Source organism: Melanotaenia boesemani, chromosome 1, assembly GCF_017639745.1.
Source record: "Melanotaenia boesemani isolate fMelBoe1 chromosome 1, fMelBoe1.pri, whole genome shotgun sequence".
In the NCBI taxonomy this organism is placed as follows: Eukaryota; Metazoa; Chordata; class Actinopteri; order Atheriniformes; family Melanotaeniidae; genus Melanotaenia; species Melanotaenia boesemani.
The window spans coordinates 27,999,476-28,022,045 of NC_055682.1; the positions used below are offsets into that span (position 1 = coordinate 27,999,476).

Consider the following 22,570-nt stretch of genomic DNA (forward strand, 5'->3'; position numbering starts at 1 on the left):
CCCGCTCATGACACTGAGGAACGACCAACCAGGCGTAAAGCTAATAAAATAATCCCGCTCTCAAATTGGCCTCAACCGGGAGCTGAACAAATTTACTCACAGGCTTTTCTTCCTCTCTGCCACTCTCTTGCTCATACACACGCACACGTCCACCCCACGGCCAACATTTTTAAACTGCTATGTCGTGACCGGAGCGATGCAAATGTCACACGATTCATTGGCTACTGTCAGTCTCCTGCACGAAAACGTCAATGTTTTGGTTTGGCTGTGGATGAAACTGGCTGCGTGTTGTCCGCCTACTGCTGTGGAGGGGGTTCGTTAAGGAGCCGAAGCTTTGTCAGGTTCGCTTCAGCACCTGGACAGCTCCCCTCGCAGGGTTCCCCGCTGCGCACGCCGGGGAAACCCTCGGCTGGGGAGCGCAACCTGGATCTGCATCTGGATCAACCCCCCTTACCCCCCTCCCCAGCATGCTCAGCCAAGAGGGCCGGTATTTGATTGTTGTGTTAGCGCTTAGAAGCTAATATGGTCTTGCCAAGTGACGATGCTTCTTGCGTTTGAGCTACAGCATCTCGTAGGTTTTGCAGTGAAATCCTTGCAGCGTAACGGAGCAGCGGAAGCAGCGGTGGTGCTCGTGCAATGCAAAAGTGCTAAGGATTGCTGCAGCCTACACACACCGCGAGCCTGCTGCCGCTGCTTCACTTACTCTGATCTCTACCGAGGGAGACATTACTGTCAGCACGGGTGCAACGGAAGGCTCGGTTACCCATCAACAATGTAAATCTTACACAGGTAAGTCTTTTGCTCCGTGTAAATAATTAATTGATGCACAGAGAGGAGCTCTTTGGTTGTGGGTTTCACAACTAACATTCAGTCAGATAGGTGCAAGTGAATCAGTGCATTTTTATCGGAGGAGTTAATATTACAGCTGAAAGGAGCGTGGGAACTCTACAAACCCAACTCTGCAGAGTGCCAAATGTTTGCAGCTTTAAGCAGCTTTGTGATTTATCAAAAGTTCATACTGGGGAAAACATTTTATTTGGAGTTTACAAGAGACTTTTGGTGACTATGAGCATATATTTCAGCAGTGTATCTTGTTAAATTTTTTATTTGACAAACTTTTTACAAGAATGTGTAACATATACAGCTGACTAAATAGCACTGTAAAATTTTTCATTGTCAACACAAATTTCAGTAGTTTCTGGATTACATGCCACTAAAGATAGATGTTTACTGTTGCTGGTTTTAAAAAGAATAAAATATATCAGCTTCTAAAACAATTTGTCCACTCTCCGAAACATGTTAGACAAATACCTTTTGGTTGGGAAGAATTTAATCATTTAGAAAGGAAACTGCATTTGTTTTACCATTCACTAAATAATCTGGTGAACTGGTTCTACTGGGATTAATTTTGCTTTGTAAATTCTGTGCGGTGTGGTCGGCTGCGTTTTTACCCAGGTTCAACATGAAAGCGGCATCTCTCAGGTGGGAAGGTGAACTGCAGCTCTAAAACAGGTAGAAGCGAGTGGAGACCTTGTGACAAACACTACCACAACAGCACCACTCTCATCATCATCCAGCATCATGGCCAACGCTGAGTAAGTACAGTGTACACACCATGTTTAGTACTGACATTTCCACTTTTCCGCCTTTGCTGTCAATTTGAACAGGACCCATATGATACTCGATTTCTGTTTGCTTCCCCTCATGTGCTAAAGCAAACAGCCTCAAGTGGAACCAGAAATGTGTCATCAAATGCAAGAAGTGTCACTTAAGGAAATTACTACTTTCTGTAGATGTTTTCTTTTTTCTTTCTTGCTGTACTTTCCTCCCAGCATCATTCTTTTTCTCAGATTTTCCTCATCTGGTACTCAATCTTTCCTCTGTTGCCATTTACCAGGTTGATGTATCGCCATTTGTACAATAATGACCTTTATTCAGTCAGACACTGCTCCCATTGACGAGATGCTGACTCTCCTAACTCTGAATGAACATGCACATGCTGGGATGCAGATTAATGCAAACACACCTGCACAGCACTGACTATAAAGCACTTGTTCTGCAGTTGGAAACATTGATCACAGTCTTAATTAATGACATGAAAAATCTACTATATTCTTCTTCTTCTTGTTGTTAGCATTGCTATTGTTATTAATGTTAATATTGCCATGACTGTAAGTAATCATGGCCTTTCTCCAGCTTTCTCTTTTAATCTCCATTATCCGATGTGTTCTGTGAACAGCTGATGCATTGCTGAAGGAATATCCAGAGCACTGTGTGTATGTTTGTGTGTGTGAGTGGAAAAAAATAAGGAGAACAGTGAAAACCATTATTCTTTGTCAGCTTGTGATACTGCTGGCGTAGCATGACTCTGTAATTTGTCTCATCATAACTAGCTGCATTTATTCTCTTGACCTAGATGAATGGCCCCAAATCATTGCTCCATTTGGGCTTTTGTAAGAATTCGGTTCTGCTTGCTGTTCTCCGTTTAGCGGCTCTCATCAGCAACAAAATATTGTACCATGATTAAGGTGACGTGCATCCTAAAAAAAAAAAAAAAAATAGCAATGGCTTGCATTATATTAGAAGAGTATACTTGAAGAGAAACAAAAACACAACAACAAAAATCTTTGTGTTGACCTCTGCTGCTCATGCATTAAGATTCTATGTAAATATATATTGTAATGTTTTCAGTTTCTATTTTAACATGGAAACAACAAAGATAAGTAGAAATTATTCATTTTCTTTTTAACTAACATTTACGTTTAGCAAGAAATTAATAGAGCATTTACTTACGTAAAAGGAAACATTTTCTATTTGATTCTTTTTAAAATGTAGAATTGTTTTTGTCTTTATCTTGATATAAAAACAGATTTTGTGAGATCATATGATTTACTTTACGTCATGAGTGCATTCTATCCCCCCCCCAGATATAACTCAGATCTCAATAATAGTAATAGTACTTGATAGATAGTACATTGTTCCATATGCTATGGAGTACAAGACAACTCTAGAAGAAAATGGATATCCTGAAGCATAGAATTTCAGTTTTATTTACGTCAGTGCCCACATTTACCTCCTGGTTGATTTTAACCTGCAGCTTCAAGTTGCGTTTGAATTTAGCTTAAACTTTAGAGAAAAATGTTCTCATCTGCAAGCCAAAGACTAACTTCTTGGAGATAAAGCATAAACTGTTAGACTGTTTCTCAGAACAGGACATGGCCATTCATCTTTCTCACCATGTTGCTGATTACTCTGTTTTTATGCAGTGCTTCTGTGAGGTTGGACAGTTTGGAAAGTTTCTGCCTTTTGGGAGGAAATTCTGTATATGAGTGGCCCCAAAAAATCACATGCAGTAAGGATTATCTCTGCTCGACTTCATTTCTTTTTTCTGTCTCTCTCTGACTTTGTGTTATCTTGTAACGCTTATACATGTGTGTTGTAATTAATGACACACATGTCTTTGCTGCACATGGTACAATAGGTGTAAAAATGTACATACGTGAGAGTCTTTTATCAGGATTTTATGAAAATTTCATTTACTTTTTTTCCTTTGAGTGTTTGTTGAAGGATCTCTGCTTTACTTTTATATGCAGAAACACTGAGATAACAACTGCAGCTGCAGATTTTTCCTTCCATATAGAATGCAAATCTCATAAATGTACATTTATAGATAAGTGTCCTTCAATTATAAACAATACAGAGAAAGCAAGTCCGAGAATAAAAAAGAATATGACATTACAGAAATCCACCTTTTCAGTTATTAAGTCTTGGAGGACATATTTCATTAATGCTTCAGTAAAATTAAATTTAACAGCTATTTGACACTGACACAGTACAAAAAGTTCCATGGACCTTTCTATTCTAAAGAAGACATCTGCTGTCTTAGTCTTGCCCCACAGGGGTCTCTGTGTCTCCTGTGTCTTCTGCTGTTTAAAGCTGTAAAGGTCAGATAAGAGACTGGTCACACCAGGGCCAGAACAGTCCATTGTGCAGTCTGCCAATTCATCATAAGTTAATCTGTAATTTTATTAATGAGCTAATGTGCTTGGCAGACTTCATTAATATCCACTGGCTAGAAATAATGCAAGTTTCTCTGAAGTTGAATTGGCTTTTCTAGGAAATTACCTGGGGTTGTTCTTAAACTCTGTAGAACTGACAGGTGCTGCAACATTAATTATGTTAAACACCAAATTTTAAAATCCATATCACACTCTGCATGAGTCAGCAGCAAAGGTGGACATAGCTGACACTTCAGCTTGGAAGCAAGAGGAAGACATGTCTTCTGGTCACGATGGCACAACAAAAAACTGTTAAATACACAACTAATACAGACATCACAATACAAGACTTGCAACTTCTTATAGGATAAAAGTCTTGAAATAGTTTCTAGCTGGTTGTTTTAGACTAATAAAATAATGAGCCTGTAACGCTAACATACTGTGATGTCCAGCCTCTCCGAAGTCCTCCTTGGCAGCTGTTGAGAGCAGCAAACATCTGCTTTGTCCTGTGTTTTTAGATCCTCGGTTACACCCAGAAAGCCCAATCTTAGATGTGGGGTAATGTTATATATTTACTAGGGCTATGACAGAAGGGTATGTAGATCTGGAGAAATTGTGTCTACATGTAAAGACATTTTATCCAATGTCCCAGAAAGAGTGTTTTCATAATTGCTGTTGGAGATTCAGAGAGGAGACAGAAGGCAGCAGAATATCTTTGTTTAATATGATGTTTGTACAGAAGTAACATGCAATGAGCTCACTCTTAAGCTTTTTAGAAAGCATTTTTTTTAAACTACATCAGTGTTTAAGAAGTCTTTTTCAGGGGTTTCTTCTTTTTTTGTTATATTTTAGGTTATTTTAAAAGAGAGATGAACCCCGAGCTTCTCCAACTACCAGGGTGTCCAAGTGTTGCTTATTTCATTATGCTATTTGTGGAAGAGGAACATATCAGAGACAAATGATATATGTTTTTCACTGAATTCAAGGTTATTTAAACCAAAGAAGTAACTCCAACACCACGGTACGAGCTGACATTTTCATGTTTTAAACTCACAGTGATATCACTAGTATTCCTAACATTTTGCTAATCAGCAAACAAAGCCAAATTATCCCTTTCCTAGTCCCATGGCTTCAAATAAGTCTCTCATTTTGCAAGGGATTGGGAGGGTCACGAGAGAGGCACTTCCACTTGTCAGAGAAAGAACATTCTTTAGTGCCACTGGCCCGCAGTTACTTACATGACCTTCTGTTTTGGTCAGTGAAATCCCTTGAGCCTCTTTTGTCACATAATGACCTTTTCTACCTGGCCCGCAACACCACAGTCCACCATTTAATTTTATCTGCCACCCTCAGGAAAACTAGCTCCCCTGAATATCACTTCTATCCTGTGGCTGCTCTTCTGCAGCTGCAGTCTTGTTAGGCTTTCTATGTAATAATGTTTTCAGAATTTTTCAATTGTCTCTTTCTGTTAGATAAGAACATACAGAAAGGTCAATATTTGTATAAAAAATAGCTAAAAATATATTCATATTTGTACTTGGACAGGAAGTAAATCTGCCTTTGTCTTTTGGGTTCATTGACACAGGTGATATAAATTTGTTTAAGACTTTAGTTCCTTATGAAACATTTAAAATAAAGATATTAAGGCTAGTACTGGAACAATATAACAGTTATATGATTATTTTATACATTTTACATACATTTATTTCATACATTTTATACATGGGTTTATTTCTCATATGTTCTTTTTTCATTTTCTTACTTTTTAAAAATTTTATTTTACCTGTTAATTTGTATGATATACAGCCACTTAATACCTCACTGAAGCAGGTTTTAAGTGTCTGTGAGTAGAACAGAGACTGAAATATCACAAAGCCCAGCTTTGATGTTGTTGCCTTGGATAAGAAAGTCGATGAACATTTTATAAATCCATGCACAAGTCAGCACCTTTTCCTGATATCTTGACTGTCAGCCAGGCAGAGCACCAGGCCCATCAGAGCAAAGCTGTGGGCTGGTGGGCTCTGGACAGCTTGTGTCTGTCATGAGTAGTTATGTGTACAGCCCTGATTGCTTGGGAAAAGAGCCAAACCTGCTGCTGTGCTGTGCATGAGAGGTGGTATGGATGAGATGTTGCTTGTAGGAGAAGTGTGGAGAAAACAGCATCTTTCAGGCCTACACACTGTGGCATAACACTGTGCATCTGCAGTCTCAGGGTACAGATCTTCTCCACGGAAATTTGTTATAGAGGCACACTGACAACCTCCACGGAACAAAAATATACTTGTCTGTTCCAACATATTGCACATTAACAAAATGTGTTCTCTTCTCAGTGGCTCAGAGCAGCACTTTTAGAAGAACTTTATCAATAATAGTGATGTTTCACTAGAAATTTGATGCTCTCCTCTCTTTATAAGAAACTATAGTCTAAAGGCCTTGGGCATCATCCCAAGTTCAAGAATCCAAGAATCCTTAATTTACACTTACAGATACAGATTTTCATCTTTCACGTCATTATTTATTTTGTATGCACATATGTGTCACCAAAATCACTCAACAGACAAGAAAATTCTAATCCCTTTTATACTGTTTTTATTGAATATACACATGTCTCACCCACATCATATATATTACATTATTGTCCATCAGTCAAAAGCATCATGGCCCCTGGTGACTTCTATTTTTTGATGATATAGAATATGTATCTTCAAAGAAAAGTAAGGCCTTCTTGCCGAGGGAAATAATCCAGTCAAACTGGAATGTGAGCAGCAGCTCTTGAGACTAGGATGCAATAACCCAATGTTTTTATTAATAAAAAAAAAAGACAGTGCGATTTTTTGCTGTGCATGGAGAAGTGCACCACTCTTAGAAAAATTTACAAACTTTATTCATTTTTTTTAAAGTCGTTATCTAACTAATAAATTTAGGAATCTCTATTCAGGTGTTTCTACGCATGAACTACTGCCCATGTTTCTGTACATTTTCTCGAGAAGCTCTCGGAGTTTAAATAACTGCAACACTTGGTTCAAACTTATTTCCAGGTTTACCCTGCCAGCTTCTTTATAGTAAAGTAGAAGCAAATGCAGATACAGCAGGTAATCGCCTGCAATTTTCACATGTGTTGTCATAACAGTTGCTGATTCAGCGTATTTTGCTTCTGGTTTGTATGTTTGAAATGTAAACACAGTTACGAAGAGAGCAGCTCCTACCATGTGCAACATGATTAGAACAAAGGCTGTGATTAAAACAAGGCCACTTGCTACTCTGATTAATTTAAATTGTTTTATTCATTGATTAACCTGGTTGTTTTCTGTATGTTTTGTGGAGTGGCATACTTGTGTTCACTTCAGTAAATATATCTTTACAGCTATTATCTGTTCAGAACAGCAACATTATTTAACCTGTACTTTACTACTTGTGTGTATTTAAAACTTTTACAACATCCATTTGTGTATTTGATGTTTATGGGACATTTATAAAAGTCTGAACATTGAATAAAACCAGGTTTACATTTTTCATAAACAGGGACTGCTGGTAGCATAACAAGTGTAATGTAAATAATTAAATGAAATTTATTTATATAGCACTTTTTACAGATAAAAATCACAAAGTGCTTCACAACAAATGTGTTCATTCACTGCTGCTTGCAATTTCCTGACTATCAAAATTCCAAAACTAGGTACTTTTCCTCACCTTCTTTATTTCTCACTAACCTTTGAAACAGATTTGAACCAGTTTTTCTTTAACTGTAGAGCTACTGAGAATTTCTTTGTTTTTTTTGTTCTTTATCGTTTCAGGATTCTGTTACTGTTAAATTTGTATTTTAATTAGATTATAGTGCCAGGGCTCCGTGAAACACCTCATTCTATCCAGTTTTTAATATAGAGAACCCAAAGTGACAAATGTTCGACATCAGTGTGCCATATGTGAATTACGTTGGCTATTTGATAGAATTTTCATTGAATGCAGTTTCTTCAGCTTAAACGTTTTACAGTACGGGAGTGTATGGCTACTCACCTGAAGGAGTCTTTTGAGAATAGTGTTTACAATAACTGTAACTCATTCAGTGGATTTTTAGAGTGAGATGCTTTGCTTACATACTTCCTGTTTGCCCCTTAGTTGGGTTTTATAGGTTGAGGCTTGTAGTGGTATTGTTACTGCTGGTTTACATGGTACTATAGCAAATTGAGACAGTTAGTTTGTTATTTTGTGATATCTTTTAGCATTTGGGAAGGACTAGGATGAAGCTAAATGATACGACAGATTCTTTGACTGTGTTCACTCATGATTGAAATTTCTGTTTATGGTTGAGTGAGGTGCTGTTTAGTGGTTTGTGTTGAAGTGGAATTAAAATGCTATGTTTTATGTCTGTTTATATTTTTGTGTCTTTCTACTAGGTATTTGCTTGTAACTAGTTATTTACTTCCTGCTGTTACAGCCTCAGTGAGTCATTAAAGAGATGAGATCGGCCTTGGTGGCGGTTGATTTAATCATGATTCCCATATAGACTACTACTCTGTGAAGCACACAAACACTGGACCCATTCACAGTGATCAGGATGCCCTCTAACAGCTTAGGTCATTTTAGATAGTATCAAAGCTCCTGTTTATTTCAGTAAACCAAGGTTGTATTGTAGCATAGAGGATCATGGTGTGTGAGTGTGTGTGGTTATTTGTTATCTGCATACATATCTGTCCTTTCTGTCAGGTTGCATATCTCCCCTTGGTTGTGTTTTAGGTCAGTCTATGCTGTCTGCCACAACAGTTTGAAGATGACTTCCAGTGAAGCGTTTATCATTACACAGCTGGTTGCAGGGAATACTCCTTGCATTTCTGTTTGTGCTCAACTGTTACTTCAATCGGTTGAGCGTTTGGAATCAAACTTAATTTTCCTTTTCTTGTTGCCTTGTATATGGCCAACCATCTTTCTGCCTCTGTTCTTCCTAACGCGTTTCTCTCAACCCTCCTTTCTCAGATTATTGTATTACATCTACTTCTCAGCTTCAGTCTCCAGCCTTTGTGTTCTTTCCTTTCTTGTTACTTATCCTTACTCCTTTCTTTCTGGTTTCACCTCTCCCAAGTTCTTCTCGTGTAACCCCTGATATCTTCCCCTTTTCCTCCCACTCGTAGTTTCCCTTCTCATCCACCTTTTCTTTGACTTCCTTTGGCGTTTGAAGGAGAGTGGGGATCCACTCAGCTGACAAAGGGAGAGGCAATGACGTCACAGCTGACATGATACACCAGCATCTGCTCTGGTCTAAAAATACACACCACAGGGCACACACAGTCAGTCTGCAGCTGCACTCAGCATTTGTTTCCACCTCCACGCTCTTTTGAAATGGCCCAGCTTTTACACAACTGGGGCTTGTGGGCACGCTGGGCTTCATCTACTGGCCTACAACTGAGCAGCCTTTATGTGATCAGACATTAAGACTTTAGATGGAAAAGGGTGTGAGTTCGCTTAAACGACGACAGGAAGGTGGATGCAATCTCCTTTCAATATGTTATAGGCCCTTGTCTTAGATTTAATCAGTACAAAATAATAACTAAAAAGTTGAATCCTAATGAGAATTTCTACTGTAAAATGATCTTTTTCTTTTCTTTTCTTTTCGTTGTTGTTGCGTCTTTGTCATTTAAAAATATCTCATCATGGCAGGTACAGGCATATTTTTAAAAATATTCTTTATATATATATATATATATATATATATATATATATATATATCTGACAAAGTCATGCGGTTAAGTTTCAGACACTATTTAAGCAGTAGTTTTGGTTATATTTACATTGTCTCTAAAGTTTACAGTCACGGTTCCACTTCTCTTCTATGTGAATGAATGAAATTAAAGACATGAAAGGAAAATACTTTATTAACGAATGAATCTGCTTCCTGTAAAATGTCTCAGCCGCTTACACTGCAGCCTGTGCAAGCTATATTCTGCCGTCTGCTTGACAACAAAGTGCACACACAGCAGATTATTAGAACTTGCCCTCATGGGTCAGTATTGGGAACTCTTATCTCTTATGAATAGCTAAGGCTTGACCTGAAAATCGTGAGTAGTAATTTCCAAGGGATCTTAAAAGTAGCTAAATCTGGCAACAAATCTGCCAAATTGGCAGCACTGGTATTGATGAGGGCATTGTTTAACTTTGAAAAGAAACCTGCTGTTATGAATGTTGGTTCATTGTCAATAATTACTGGGGCATGATGGTGACTTTGCCATCATTTATATCATTCAGTATACCTGTGCTTTTCCTGGGGTGCTAAATCAAAATGCAATTTTACTGACCGATGAAAGACTTTTTATTCAGATGAATTATGCATGTAGGTCTTAAAATAGTCCATTAAATCCACACATAAAATCATGGATTACATTTTAATGAAACAGCAATCTGTAATTTAACTGACAAAAAAAAATAGAGTTGTATGTCTGTTAATGTATCATTACATTATCTCCAGTGTTACTAGGGAAATTGAACAGTATAACCAGCTATTAATCTCTCAGTACTTGATTGCTTACTTTATTTCTTTTCATTAAAATCTTTCCTCTGTAAAGTAATGAAGATGTTCTGTTAAACCTTAATGCTTAGATTGTTTTTGTAGGCCAATTTATGGGTCATAGAGATTGCCTTAAATTTTCAGGCTGTTGTCAGATTGCATCCATTACTGTCAAAGTCCCTTAAAGCAAAGTACTAGCATCAACTCCTCTGCTCCATATCAGTGAAGGATAGTGGGAGAGCATAGTAGCCTAGTCCCCGGTGCAGAGTCCATGTGTATGTGCAAACCTTTCTGACCCTGTGATAACCCCCGGGGCCATCACTGTAAATAAGAAGGTACTCTCAGTAAGGTTGCTAAGCTGAATAACAATAATTAAAAAAAATCCTTTTAAATGTACATTTCTTTTGTGCTACATATGCTTGCCCTTTTTTTTCCTGCTCTGCTATGTTGGCAATAACTGCTTTTTATTTTTGTCTTTATTGTATGTCATTATAGTCAGGTTTTTACCTCAAGCTTACTAGATATTTATCTGAAATACCAAAAATTATTTCAAAGGCAAACTTTTTCTTTTATTATGAAAGCCAGAAATTATCATATAGTATTTATTTATTTTTTCATATGCCTCAGTTCTAAATTCATATTACCAGTTTGAATTTTGCATGTTTCTGTACTTTTCTAGTAAATTTGGGCATTTTGAAAGTCAATCTTTTCCTTCTTTGTTCTGTCTCCTCTGTGTGCTTGCATGTGTGCATGGCTTGTGTTCGTCTGTTGCTGGTGTGGTAACTAGGGAAGTGGAGCAGGCAGGTCTGTCAGACTTGGAGATCATCTCCCAGCCGGTGGAGGATGAGAACCAGTATCTAGCTCCTCCAGTCCAGCTGGTGAGCTTTGGCTACAGAGACCTGCCACTTGCTGCTCTGGACCTCTCGCTTGCTGGCTCGCAGCTGCTCTCCAATGCAGATGAAGATGAAAACAGGGAGGGGTGAGTGAAATTTGTTGTTGCTGTCCTCTGTTCATTTTATTTTCTACATGATCAACCTGTGTGGCAATGTTTGAGAGACATGTTAACTAATCTGGATTGTTTTAGTTTTTTTCGCCCTATAACACACTCTGGCAGTTTCTATTGATTGTTTCAGTAAAAAAAAACAAAAAAAAAAACTGGTTTGCACTGAATCTGAATCACTTGCAAGAAACACACCATCAAAAGGTAAATCTTTCCTGAATACTAAACAAAAATTGTCATCCTTTTGCTTTGCTTATTTTAAGCATAATCACAAGTATTTTGATTACTTAAACTTGTGCTGTTTTTGTTGTGTAGTAGATTTAAAGTGTTGTAGGTAGGTTTTAAATGATTATTATTATTATTATCATTATTATTGTTATCATTGTTATTAATATTATATATATATATATATATTATTTTTTACCTCATATATTTCCGTATGTCCACAACGTTTGGTGAGATTAAAAATCGATAAAAATGTGTCCAACTGTATTTCCCAAGTTTCAAGCTGTTAAGATATGTGTAATTAATCACATAATAAGAGATAATGCAATTTTAAAAGAAAAATATACAATTTTTCATCATTTTTAATTAGCACATGGCCACTTTTGCCATGTCTGCAATGACCACCAAGGGATTTGCATGTAATATTGATACTTGATTACCTTCCATTTCTGCCGTACGGTTCATTCACACAAACAAACAACCTTCTGAAAGACATATTCCCTTCCTCGCCAGACGCACTGCTGCATCAAGAATAACTGAAAGAGAAGATAAGAAAAACAATAAGATCTGCCACATAAGAATAAAACATGGAGCTGCATCAAATCTTAGCAGTCTTGGGTTGGTCATATTTCAGAAATTTTACTGCATTCTTCCACATCTGATCATGAGCAATTTCTCCCTGCTACTGTTCTACATGTTTTGGTTGTATTTACCCATAATGCCCTGCGCTGAACCTACAAGTGTTGTAATCTACTTCCTGTATTTGGTTCAAAGCAAACTGGGATCTATCTTTGTAGGTGGACTAGAGTTTGCTTCTTTGATCTGCATTAGAATTTGGTTACACATTCACACCATCCAAATGAACTGAACTTTCTGAGCAAATGCCATCATCTTTTTGCTACAGGCTAGCTGAATGTTTTCTTCAGTTTATTGGAGTTTTTTTTAAACAATTATGTGGTACATTGCCACCACAAGGGATTGAAAGCTGTATTACATCTGAGCTTCTCTGACTTCCTGTGTCTTCAACTGATAACCTATGAAGTCCCGCGCCTGTAGGTGCAGCCCCATTGTGGCCCCATTGTTTAGAATCCCTGGTTTAGATAGTCAAAGCTAGGAAGAGTCCTCTTTTTCACAAAGCATTCAGAGCTTTAGAAAAATGGTGTACCTCTGTCCAGATCTATACAATATCACAGTTTTGTTGTGGGACTTTTCAGATACTTCAAACGTTTTATTTCTTTACATTTCTATGAAATTGTGACCATCCTCTAAAGGTGAAGCTTGAAAACTGTCAGAATCTTCGTAAGTAAGGAGGAAAATGTGTCTTTTTTTGGTGGATTTGGTTCACCGCTGTAAGAATGGACTTATATGCCCAATGTCAGCTTCTTTGGCCGAGATAAAGCCAAATTCAGTTTTTTAATATGGGATGAGTAACAACTTTGTTGTTTATATGTTAATGCATTTAAAAATAGTTCTACAGATTTATCTCTTTGCATAAACACATTAATTTTGACAGCCACAAATTTATTTGATAAATGTTTTTCCCCCCTAAAAAAATCATCTTGGGATTTATGGACCTTATATGTTCAGGTCTCACTCATTCTTAATTCTGTCCATTTGGGTTCTAATAGGACATCAATCTAATTCTAGACACATCTTGAGGGTCCTTAAACCAAACATACTTAACTTGAACCACAATTTCATGCCACTACAAATGCGTTGAATACTTGCAGCAAGCAATGGATTTCCTTCTTTTTCTTGATGTAAATTATGAAAATTTCCAGCATCATGTTTATTTGTCATAAAAGAGTTTTTATTGATGGGGAAACTATATTGATTCCATCAGTTCTGAATTAAATCTACACTGCTATTAATTTAACAGCCATAAATCTTATGTGTTGAAAAAAAAACAAGAAATAAACTAAAATAAAAAATATACATTAGATGCATTAAATTACAATTAATGCACTTAATTGCACTTAATTAGTATTACAGCAATTAAAATGTCAAACTTAAGAGACAGCAATGATATGGTATTCATTATCTAGTGTAAACACACTGCTTCACAGAGAAAACGTCCACCTCTAATTTTGTTCTGATAGTTAGTCAATGAAATGCCTGACTGATGCAAAGTGAACTTTACTGATCTTTCCATCGTCAGCAGTGACAAGATTCAGGAGAAGAGAGCAATGAACAACTTGTGTTGGTCTGTGCAGAAAACTGAAAGACTGTAGCTGGAAGGGGTCAATGGGTGGATGAGCTTTATTGATTAAACAAGTCAGCTGTATGGGGACCAAATACAATGGGAATATACAGTATGTTGAAGTTGTGAGCTCACCAATTTGGCTTGTGTTGCAAATTAGGCAGACTTCCATTCAGATGCACTAGTTGTGTCTTTTATCTGAACAGCATATGCACCATAATGTGTGCCATCATATTGTTGACAAACAATATCCCTTCTGTTAAGAAGGTCATCACAGTCATTATGGAGCAAGATCCTGCTTCTGTTTTACTAAGTTACATTATAGACTTATATTAAATAGGAGCTACTACATATCGAGACACACACACACACACACACACACACTCATGTTTACACACATGCCCCATCTTGCTTGTATAAATGTTACATAGTATGCAAGATATCCATCCATCATGGGTTAAGTCCCCCTCCCTAAGTCCTTGATGTGCTGTCCCTGTTGCTCAGTATTACATCCATTTATCATTAACTGACATCCTCTGGGTTGTCCAGCGTCCATAAGTTAAGTGAGATCAATTCATTATTTCAGGCTAAATATCTACCCTCCTCCCCCTGCTCGCTGACAATACAGTAAGGGCCTTTATTATACTTGACATTTTACTGTGCATGAGCCAGAAGCCGATAGTATCATATAATTAAGATCTTGTAAGTCTTGTCTATATACATGCCACCAAATTCAATCACTTTACAGGGTCTCATACAGCTGATCAGAAGTAGACTGATTAAAGTTGTTCTGTAACACTTGTTCAATTATTTCTTTATGTTTGATTTCAAAGACTTGAGCCTACAAATCGGCACAGAGTTGGGAAATGTTTTTTTTTGTATTTGTATGTGTTCATTCATGCTTTTCTACTGTCTGAGGATTCTGTGGAAGGATCCTTTTAACATCATCTTCTACTTCACTTTGTGCATTTATCATTAAGAGCTTGATTGAATAGACCCTGTAGACTTAGAATACAAAATAATTTTAAAGCATAATTATGCTAAATTATAAAACAAACAAACAAACAAATAAAAACAACAGCAACAAAAAAAAAAAAAAAAAAAAAACAATAACAAGGGGCTATTACACTTATGAACTAAGGGTTCCAAGTATAATATTGTAAAATGAAAGTTTTGCTTATGCATGCAGCTCATGTTAGTCTTTTTTGTTAACCATACATTTTTACTCATATTTTTTTTTACCTGCACTCTGTCCAGCAATTATGAGTCAAACCTGGCCTTTAGTCTGAGCTCTCACTAGGATGCACATAAACACCATAAGCTGTAGTGTGGGATCCAACACACACACACACACACACACACACACACACACACACATGCCATATCCATACACACTACCTCATCCAAGGACTCCGTTTGACACCAAATCAGACTTCACTCCATTGGTTCTCTACAGTTTGCCAGTCAGAGCCAGAAACAGATGGATTTCATGGTGAACAGTAGGTAGTGTTGACACTCACACTGCGCTGGTATTACAACCAGTACAACCCCACAGTGTTGTATCCCATATCAGGGTTAGTGGTAGTATTAATATATTCTGCATAGATGTGTAAGTATTTGCTGTGGCTGGGATTTAACAGTGTCTGCATTGTTTTACACTTTGCTGTACAGTGATGAAATATGAATGCAGCATTTCGTTGTCACCATACCTGCAAAATACCTGTAAGCTGGTTCTTTCTGGTTCTGTAAGCTGGAGTTTTAAATAACTGGGTCACATAATTGCTGTTGCTAAGCAGTTATAAAATGAGATCACCATTCTGTATAAATGAACTTGGGTCTGAGTCTCACCTTGTGGTTCAGAAGCTGAAAAGCTGTTAGAGCTCCTGCTCTAAAAGACCTAACAACAGATTTAGCAGACATTGTGGTGAAGGTTATTTTACCAGTGAGTTCAATTTTCTGAATGTGCGCTTAGTGTGATGGGGCCACTATTACATATTCAAGTCATTAGTGCAAACTGTCTCCCTGTAAAAATGTTGCTGATGGGAGTAATAAAAGTCATCATTCTTTGCTTTAGTTTTAATGGAATTCAATTTAAATCCAAGAGACTTGAGCTTTAGTGTTAATTTCAGTTACATATTTACTAGAAATACTATGTTAATCCTTCACATGAATTACTTCTATCTGTCTTTGTGTGGCTTTGTATTGTTTCAGGTTCATTTAAAATCCTTTGTGCAATGAGAGTTAAGCTATCTGTTATTGTATTAATATATCATTTTGTCAGGTGTTTTAGACAGTTTTTTAAACAGTTATTTTTAAAGCCCCACAATCAGTGAGACGTTGTTTAGTTTGTGAATGTAACACTCAGCTGACTCCCCTGCAGGACCCAATTCTGTTTCATTCTGTGGATTTCAGCACCACTGGGCTTTTCGTGTCTTCGTCTCCTCACTACTGTATTGATCCACATCTCAAACAGACAGCGTCCATTAGCCTCCCTCAATGACATTCGCAAGCACCATCATCATGTTTTACGACAGCCTCCTGCGGCAATGGGCAGCTTTCTTAAATCAGCACTTTTGTATCACCTACCTGTGAGTTGACTTTGTTGGGTCATAACTGCATGGAAGTGCCGTCGGGTCCATATCTTTGCTTTCAGAATGCAAATGGGAAAAGCAGCAGTGCATCTTGCAGAGTGAGCGATGGCTAATCTCACCTTTAGGGAAATGGGGCAGAAGAAATGAACCTTTTTTTTATGGACGAGTAGAATGATGAAGTGAAGTTTAGAGGAGGCGAGACAGCAGCAGTGGGGCTCAATCCACAATCATCAAAATGAAAATGTGGGAGAAGAATGTGGTGGCTGCTCTGCTAACTCTCAACCTGGGAAAGTGGATTGCCCCACTGCTAGCAGCCCCCCCACCCACCCATACACATCCACAACCCTCTGCTTCCTGGCTCATTGGCTTTCTGAGATAGTGAAGGTATGTGAGGAAGAAAACCTTGCATGGGAAGTATTTGGGCATGCTTCTGTGGCGATGTTAGGCACAACGACTGCACTCCTGAAAGTGAGAATGTCACACACATGGTTGAAGTGTTTCATCAGTGTGGTGACACTTCATTGGGTGGGGGGATGAATTATTTTCAAGGGTATTTTAAGACTGTGCTACTGTCTGCCGAAGTGAGTATAAATGAAAATATACATGTTTGACTGATATGTTCATATTTTTCCTCAAAAAGGACATGGCTTAGTTTACATTTTAGGTAGCAATTTAATGTAATTTTAAAAGTGTCCAACTAATCAGTTTTGTTGATGAGCCAATTAAATGAAAAATAGTTAGTTTATTTTTTAGCATATTGACATTAATAATTGAACATGTGTGCATGTTTCTTTTTTCTCTTCAGACACTTACAGATTAGTGTTAAAACCAACAGAGCTTTGTGTTATTACAGTTTGGTTACTATGAAGTTGCAGCATGTTTCATAGCAGGGAGCGAGCAAAGGGGATTAATCAAGAGAAAAAGCTCCCATGTCAAGCTGCCACTGTGTGATGAAGCACCTACTGTCAGGCATATTTGCATATTATAGCCTGTAGCATTGTGAAGGTGGAGCTGACCTTACTTCCATCTCTTGTATAGTGTCCTGCCCTCATGTCACATAATGGCAAAAGAGTCACTCACACTCAACCCCTCATTCTTTTGCAGTCTCCCTCCTCTCCACACCCATGTATATTTTTATGCATGAACAGAAACGCAGCACGTAGAGGATTTATACACTGAGAAAGAGAGACAGGAAACAAGGCCAGGCCTGAAAAGCCTTCTCACTGTGCTGTATAGTGGTTATCTAATCCTCTGTAATCATGGTTCACTTCATATTCCAGTTTATACTGGGCTGTCACACCTCATTAGGAACAATAGTGCTCCTTCATTGATGCCTCTGCACACTCAGATAGGCTCTTCTTTTTTCTCTCTTTCACCATTTTTCAGTGTGTGTCTGCATCTCTTCTGATTTTGCTCTGTGTTCTTGCTTCTGCTAATATTCCCTTAGATTATTTCCTGCTTCTTTGCGCACTCATTGTCTTGTCTGTATGCCCTCAGTTTAAGTTTATTTATTTATTAATTTATTTTTGCTGAATACCAATGAGCTCTGTAATGCCAAAAATAAACAAGTAATTAAATAAATGCATAAACTATGTCCTGCCAACATTGTAAATCCTCCCCAACACAAACACACCTATCTCTTTGTCCAGAACTACCTTGAAGCACCACCACAAGCCTGCAGATGGTTCTGTGGTGAGCTTGGACAGGTTGGAGATTTCCATCACCCGTTTCCTATATTGTTGCCTAAGAGAATGTTCTTATCAGGAGAGAAGTGGGCGACATTGTGGGAGGTGGTTGTTCTAGCTAGCATCAGGGGGCAGTTGCAGTGTTAGCAGTTTTGGCGCCATGGTAAGTGGAGTGTAGTTATTATTAGAGTTGGGCCCATCCATCTTCCTGTCTGGGAAAAAATGCTGGGAGGACCAAGGTGGCATGGGCTTGTGTTCAGCAGTTTCATGGCCTTCCACTCTTCCCCTAGTCATCAAGCTGCTTTTGTTTGTTTGCTAACCACTTTTTTTTTTTTGTTTTTGGGGGGAGTTGAAGGGTTGTTTTGGTGTATTTTGGGCTGCTACAGGTATATGACTTTGCTAATAAAACAAAGCACAAGGCCAAGAAAACAATGTGAAGTATTTATTATAATTATTTTTTTTAAATTAGAATAATAAAACACACTAGACAAACAGGACACACATACTGTAGACAAGCCAGTTTTTTGCTTAAGCTACTCAGCCTTCATGACTTCTCTTCATAGAAAAGACAACAAGCCTTCTGGGGTTTGATTTTTCACATAAACATGATTATATCGAGAATATCCTGAAAAAATATAACAAGTGCTCCCATGTTTTGCCACCCACCAGCTTTTTTGCCAAGGGTCCAAATGTTCTATTTTGGAAATACTATCGGCCTATTTGCTACACTACAATGGTTTTGTGCTCATGTTGGACGTGACTGTTGTAACATAAACCACACTGTGGCTGTTTTCCACATGGAGCATTTAAAGCAGCATTTTATTTGCAGTTTAGAGTCCAGTGTGATCAGCCTGAATCTGAATATGTGAACAGTACCTCTCCTTGTTAGTAGAAGCAATATGAAATTGTGTGACCGTTTACTGTGGTATTGTACTGAAATTTTTAATATACATGCTTTACTTTGTTTGACAAAAAGGAAAAAAGGTTACATGTTGAATTATTGCTTTTTGGAGTTATGGACTCTCTGAAGACTTTCACCCAGTCAAGCCAATTTGTCCTGATTTAATTAAAGAGCACAGGAAGTTGTCTGAAGCAGCGGTCAGGGAGTGACCGGCCTTTCTGTTATCACTTCAGCTCCTTAATTCTTATGCCACAAGAAAGACTGCAGGCCCATGTAATTATTAAAGGTAAATGTTCATTAAACAGCTATTTTCATCCATCATGAGCACAAACAGACCTAATATACCTTTACTGTATGAGACGCCTGAAAGAAATGTTTACTTTAAAACTTTGAAATAGTGCTTTTTATGACTTCTGTAGATTATTTTCCCACCAATGGGGTATGTTTTCCTGGAAACATACCTCATTGTTTAACAACTCATTTGACTTCGTACTTAAGTAATTTGATTGAATCAAGTTGGTAATAAATAACAAGTCTGTAGATTTTTTAAATTAAGTGCAACATATTTGCCACAAAATGTATATAAACATAAATAAATAATAGGTGCAGAGTTGTGCAGTGTTTGGATCTTACTCACATAAAAAATGTGAAATTCTTTGATTTTTTTCTTAAAAGAAATGAAGAAGGTTCATACACTCTGAAACCTTCATGTTACTCCCAAAATAAGAACAAACACTGTTGTGGGAGTGATAGGTTTTATTAGGTCAGTTACTAAAAATATACAAAAAATATTGTGAGAACCACATGACTGTGTGTGCTCTAGGTTTAAAGAGTTTTGAGTGCATTTGATGTTCATTAAAAAAAGTCTAAAGAAAATAAGAATCTAATCTTAAAAACCTTAAAATTATCAATAGACATTATTTTACTTTTTAATTGTTGCTGTTACTGGATAGAAGCTCAGCAAGATTGACTGAATGAGGATTTAATACAGCTGATTTTACTCTATCTTTGGCTGCTGTGGTCTTTCACATATGAGTCACCTGGGTCATGTTGCTGTTGGGGCTAAGTACATAAATAAAGAGGTTGAAGTAAAAGTTCTGTTTCTCTATAGAAGTTTTCTCCATGGATTGTTGCTGTAATGGCTAATAGTTTTGATCAGCTGATAACTAATTTAAGACTAACCTCCTCCCAAATCCCACCCCATGGGTTATTTGCCCATGCAAGCCCAAACAACCTATAATCATTGTCAAAGAATATACATACTCTTGGGGCCATAACAGCAACTTGAGGAAATTGTAAAAATGGTCCACGAAGGAAACATTTACATCATAAAGGAATGAGTTCTAGCCCTGACCACAACTATTTTCTAACATAGTTGTGAACTGATTAGTATTGGAGGTACTTTTTTTTAAAGCTTTAGTGTTGTGTTATTAACTGAACATATTCTACAAGGCAATAAAAGTGCTGTTGCATTGATGATGAACATGTGCCTTGAATACGTGAATAATCAAAAGCACTTCTGCCATTTCTACATGTAACTGCACCATCCAATAATCCATAACTGATCTTCTCTGTGAATCAAAATACTGATGGCTTCTGTAAGTTGCACCTGAAATAAACAGCGAAATAGCTTGAGATTTATTCCATTCTGAGCTGAGCTCCATGACGCTCTGCAGTCTGTTATAAATGATACTTATTGAGGTGTGCTTTTACTGGCAACCCACATATCAGTGTGGACACAGGTAAACACACGCAGAATACAGAATATATACTGAGTTCCGCCACACACACGCCGACTTTCCTGTCCCCTTGCAACACACAAATGAGTCCTTCCCCAACTTTCCCACAGGACTGATGGAAAGCTGAACACAAGTTACCTTGTTTATTATGGGGTGCTTAGAAGCAACTGTTATGGGTAAATCTAGGTTTGGTTTAATTTAAAATAATATAAATTTGATATAGGGGGTTAGGGGATTGGGGGTATGTGATAAGCAAAATATGTCTAGCAGTTTGAAGATGCAAAACAATAGTAATTGTAAAGCAAACAAGAAGTATAGTGTGTTTTTTAAAAGGATTGGAGTATTCAGCCTCACGCCAAGTCATTTTCAGCTCCAGGTCTTTTGGTATTTGCCTCTAAGTTTGGCACACGTGGCCACTGGGATTTCTGCCCACTCCTCAAGTCATGAAGTATTGCGATGGCTTCAAGCTGAATAGGTTTTGCTGGTGTACAGCAGCAATCACATCACAGATTCTCAATAGATTGAAGTCTTTGCATCAAACACCATTCATAGATATAGTCACCCTCGTAAAGTGTTTCTAAAAACACAAATACAGATTTTTTTTACCTTAATCAGTTTGGTTTAGTTTTTGGTGTTTTTGGAAAAACATGAAAAAAATTACTTTGGCCAATATTTCAAGAGGATAATGATAATTAACATGTTGGCTTAAACCATTTGAAGTCTCAGTTCTCTGAAAGATCAAAGCAGTTTTTCTTCAAGGTTTTGCCTCTATCCACTGACCTGCATAATTTTTCAATTTGGAGTCCTTGTCAAGGTTCTGCCCATTATTAAAAACAAACAAACAAACAAACAAACAAACAAACAAACAAACAAACAAACAAACAAACAAACAAACAAACAAACAAACAAAAAACAAACAAACAAACAAACAAAAAAAACCCATAATGCTCCTACCACCATGCTTCAATTGTGGAGATTGTGATCTCAAGAAGAGGCACTGTAGCTCAGGAGGAATAGCAGTCTTCATCCAACCTTAAGGTCGATGGATTGATTCCAAGCTTACCCTCACTACATGCCAAAGTGTCCTTAAGCAAGACACTTGATTCCACGTTGCCCCATGGTATGAATGTTGGTGATAGAGCATTACACTCAGTATGTAACAGCACAAGAGCTGTATGAGTGTGTGCATGAATGGGTGAATGTGATATGCCTAAATGACTAAAGCACTTTGAGTGATTAACACGTGTAGAAAAGCACTATATAAGTAAAGTCCATTTACCATTTACAGAGTTTCTGCCACACAGACATTGTCATTGATGGAATGAAAAATATAAATGTCATTTAACCAGAGTACCTTTAATCAGAGATCCTTTAAACACTTGTATCTGGGGTTCTCTGTGATACTTTTTCGTGAACTACAAATTATACTATAAATAAATATTTCTTCTTTTGCCATTAGCACTGTATACAGATCTTAAGAAAAGAATAAAAGAAAAAAAATCAGGAACTTGTTTGAACATCATTATATATAAATATAATTTGTGCTGTTTGGAGGGCAAATGATGGGACTGGATCCTGGACAGGATCACATTTCAATCCCAAATAATAATTGTTTGATGGAATGAAGTGACCATTGTTAAAGTGGGTTCCAGGGTCCATTTCGGAGTTTCTTAATGAGATATTTTACCGCCTTTTATTCAGTGGCTCAGCAAGGTAGAGCGGTCATCTTGTAACC

General features: G+C 37.5%; 1 protein-coding gene across 3 annotated transcripts in view; it reads left to right on the forward strand.

Annotated features, from left to right (window-relative positions):
* The first annotated feature begins 15 nt into the window (after window positions 1-15).
* The window catches only part of LOC121645906 (transmembrane protein 266-like), a 45,099-nt gene continuing 22,544 nt past the window's right edge, over window positions 16-22,570 (forward strand). For all 3 annotated transcript variants that reach the window (XM_041994685.1, XM_041994703.1, XM_041994694.1), the window contains exons 1-3: window positions 16-789; window positions 1,456-1,595; window positions 11,282-11,473. In XM_041994685.1, the coding sequence (XP_041850619.1) occupies window positions 1,582-1,595; window positions 11,282-11,473 (206 nt within the window). In that variant the 5' untranslated portion in view covers window positions 16-789; window positions 1,456-1,581. The remainder of the gene's footprint in view (window positions 790-1,455; window positions 1,596-11,281; window positions 11,474-22,570) is intronic.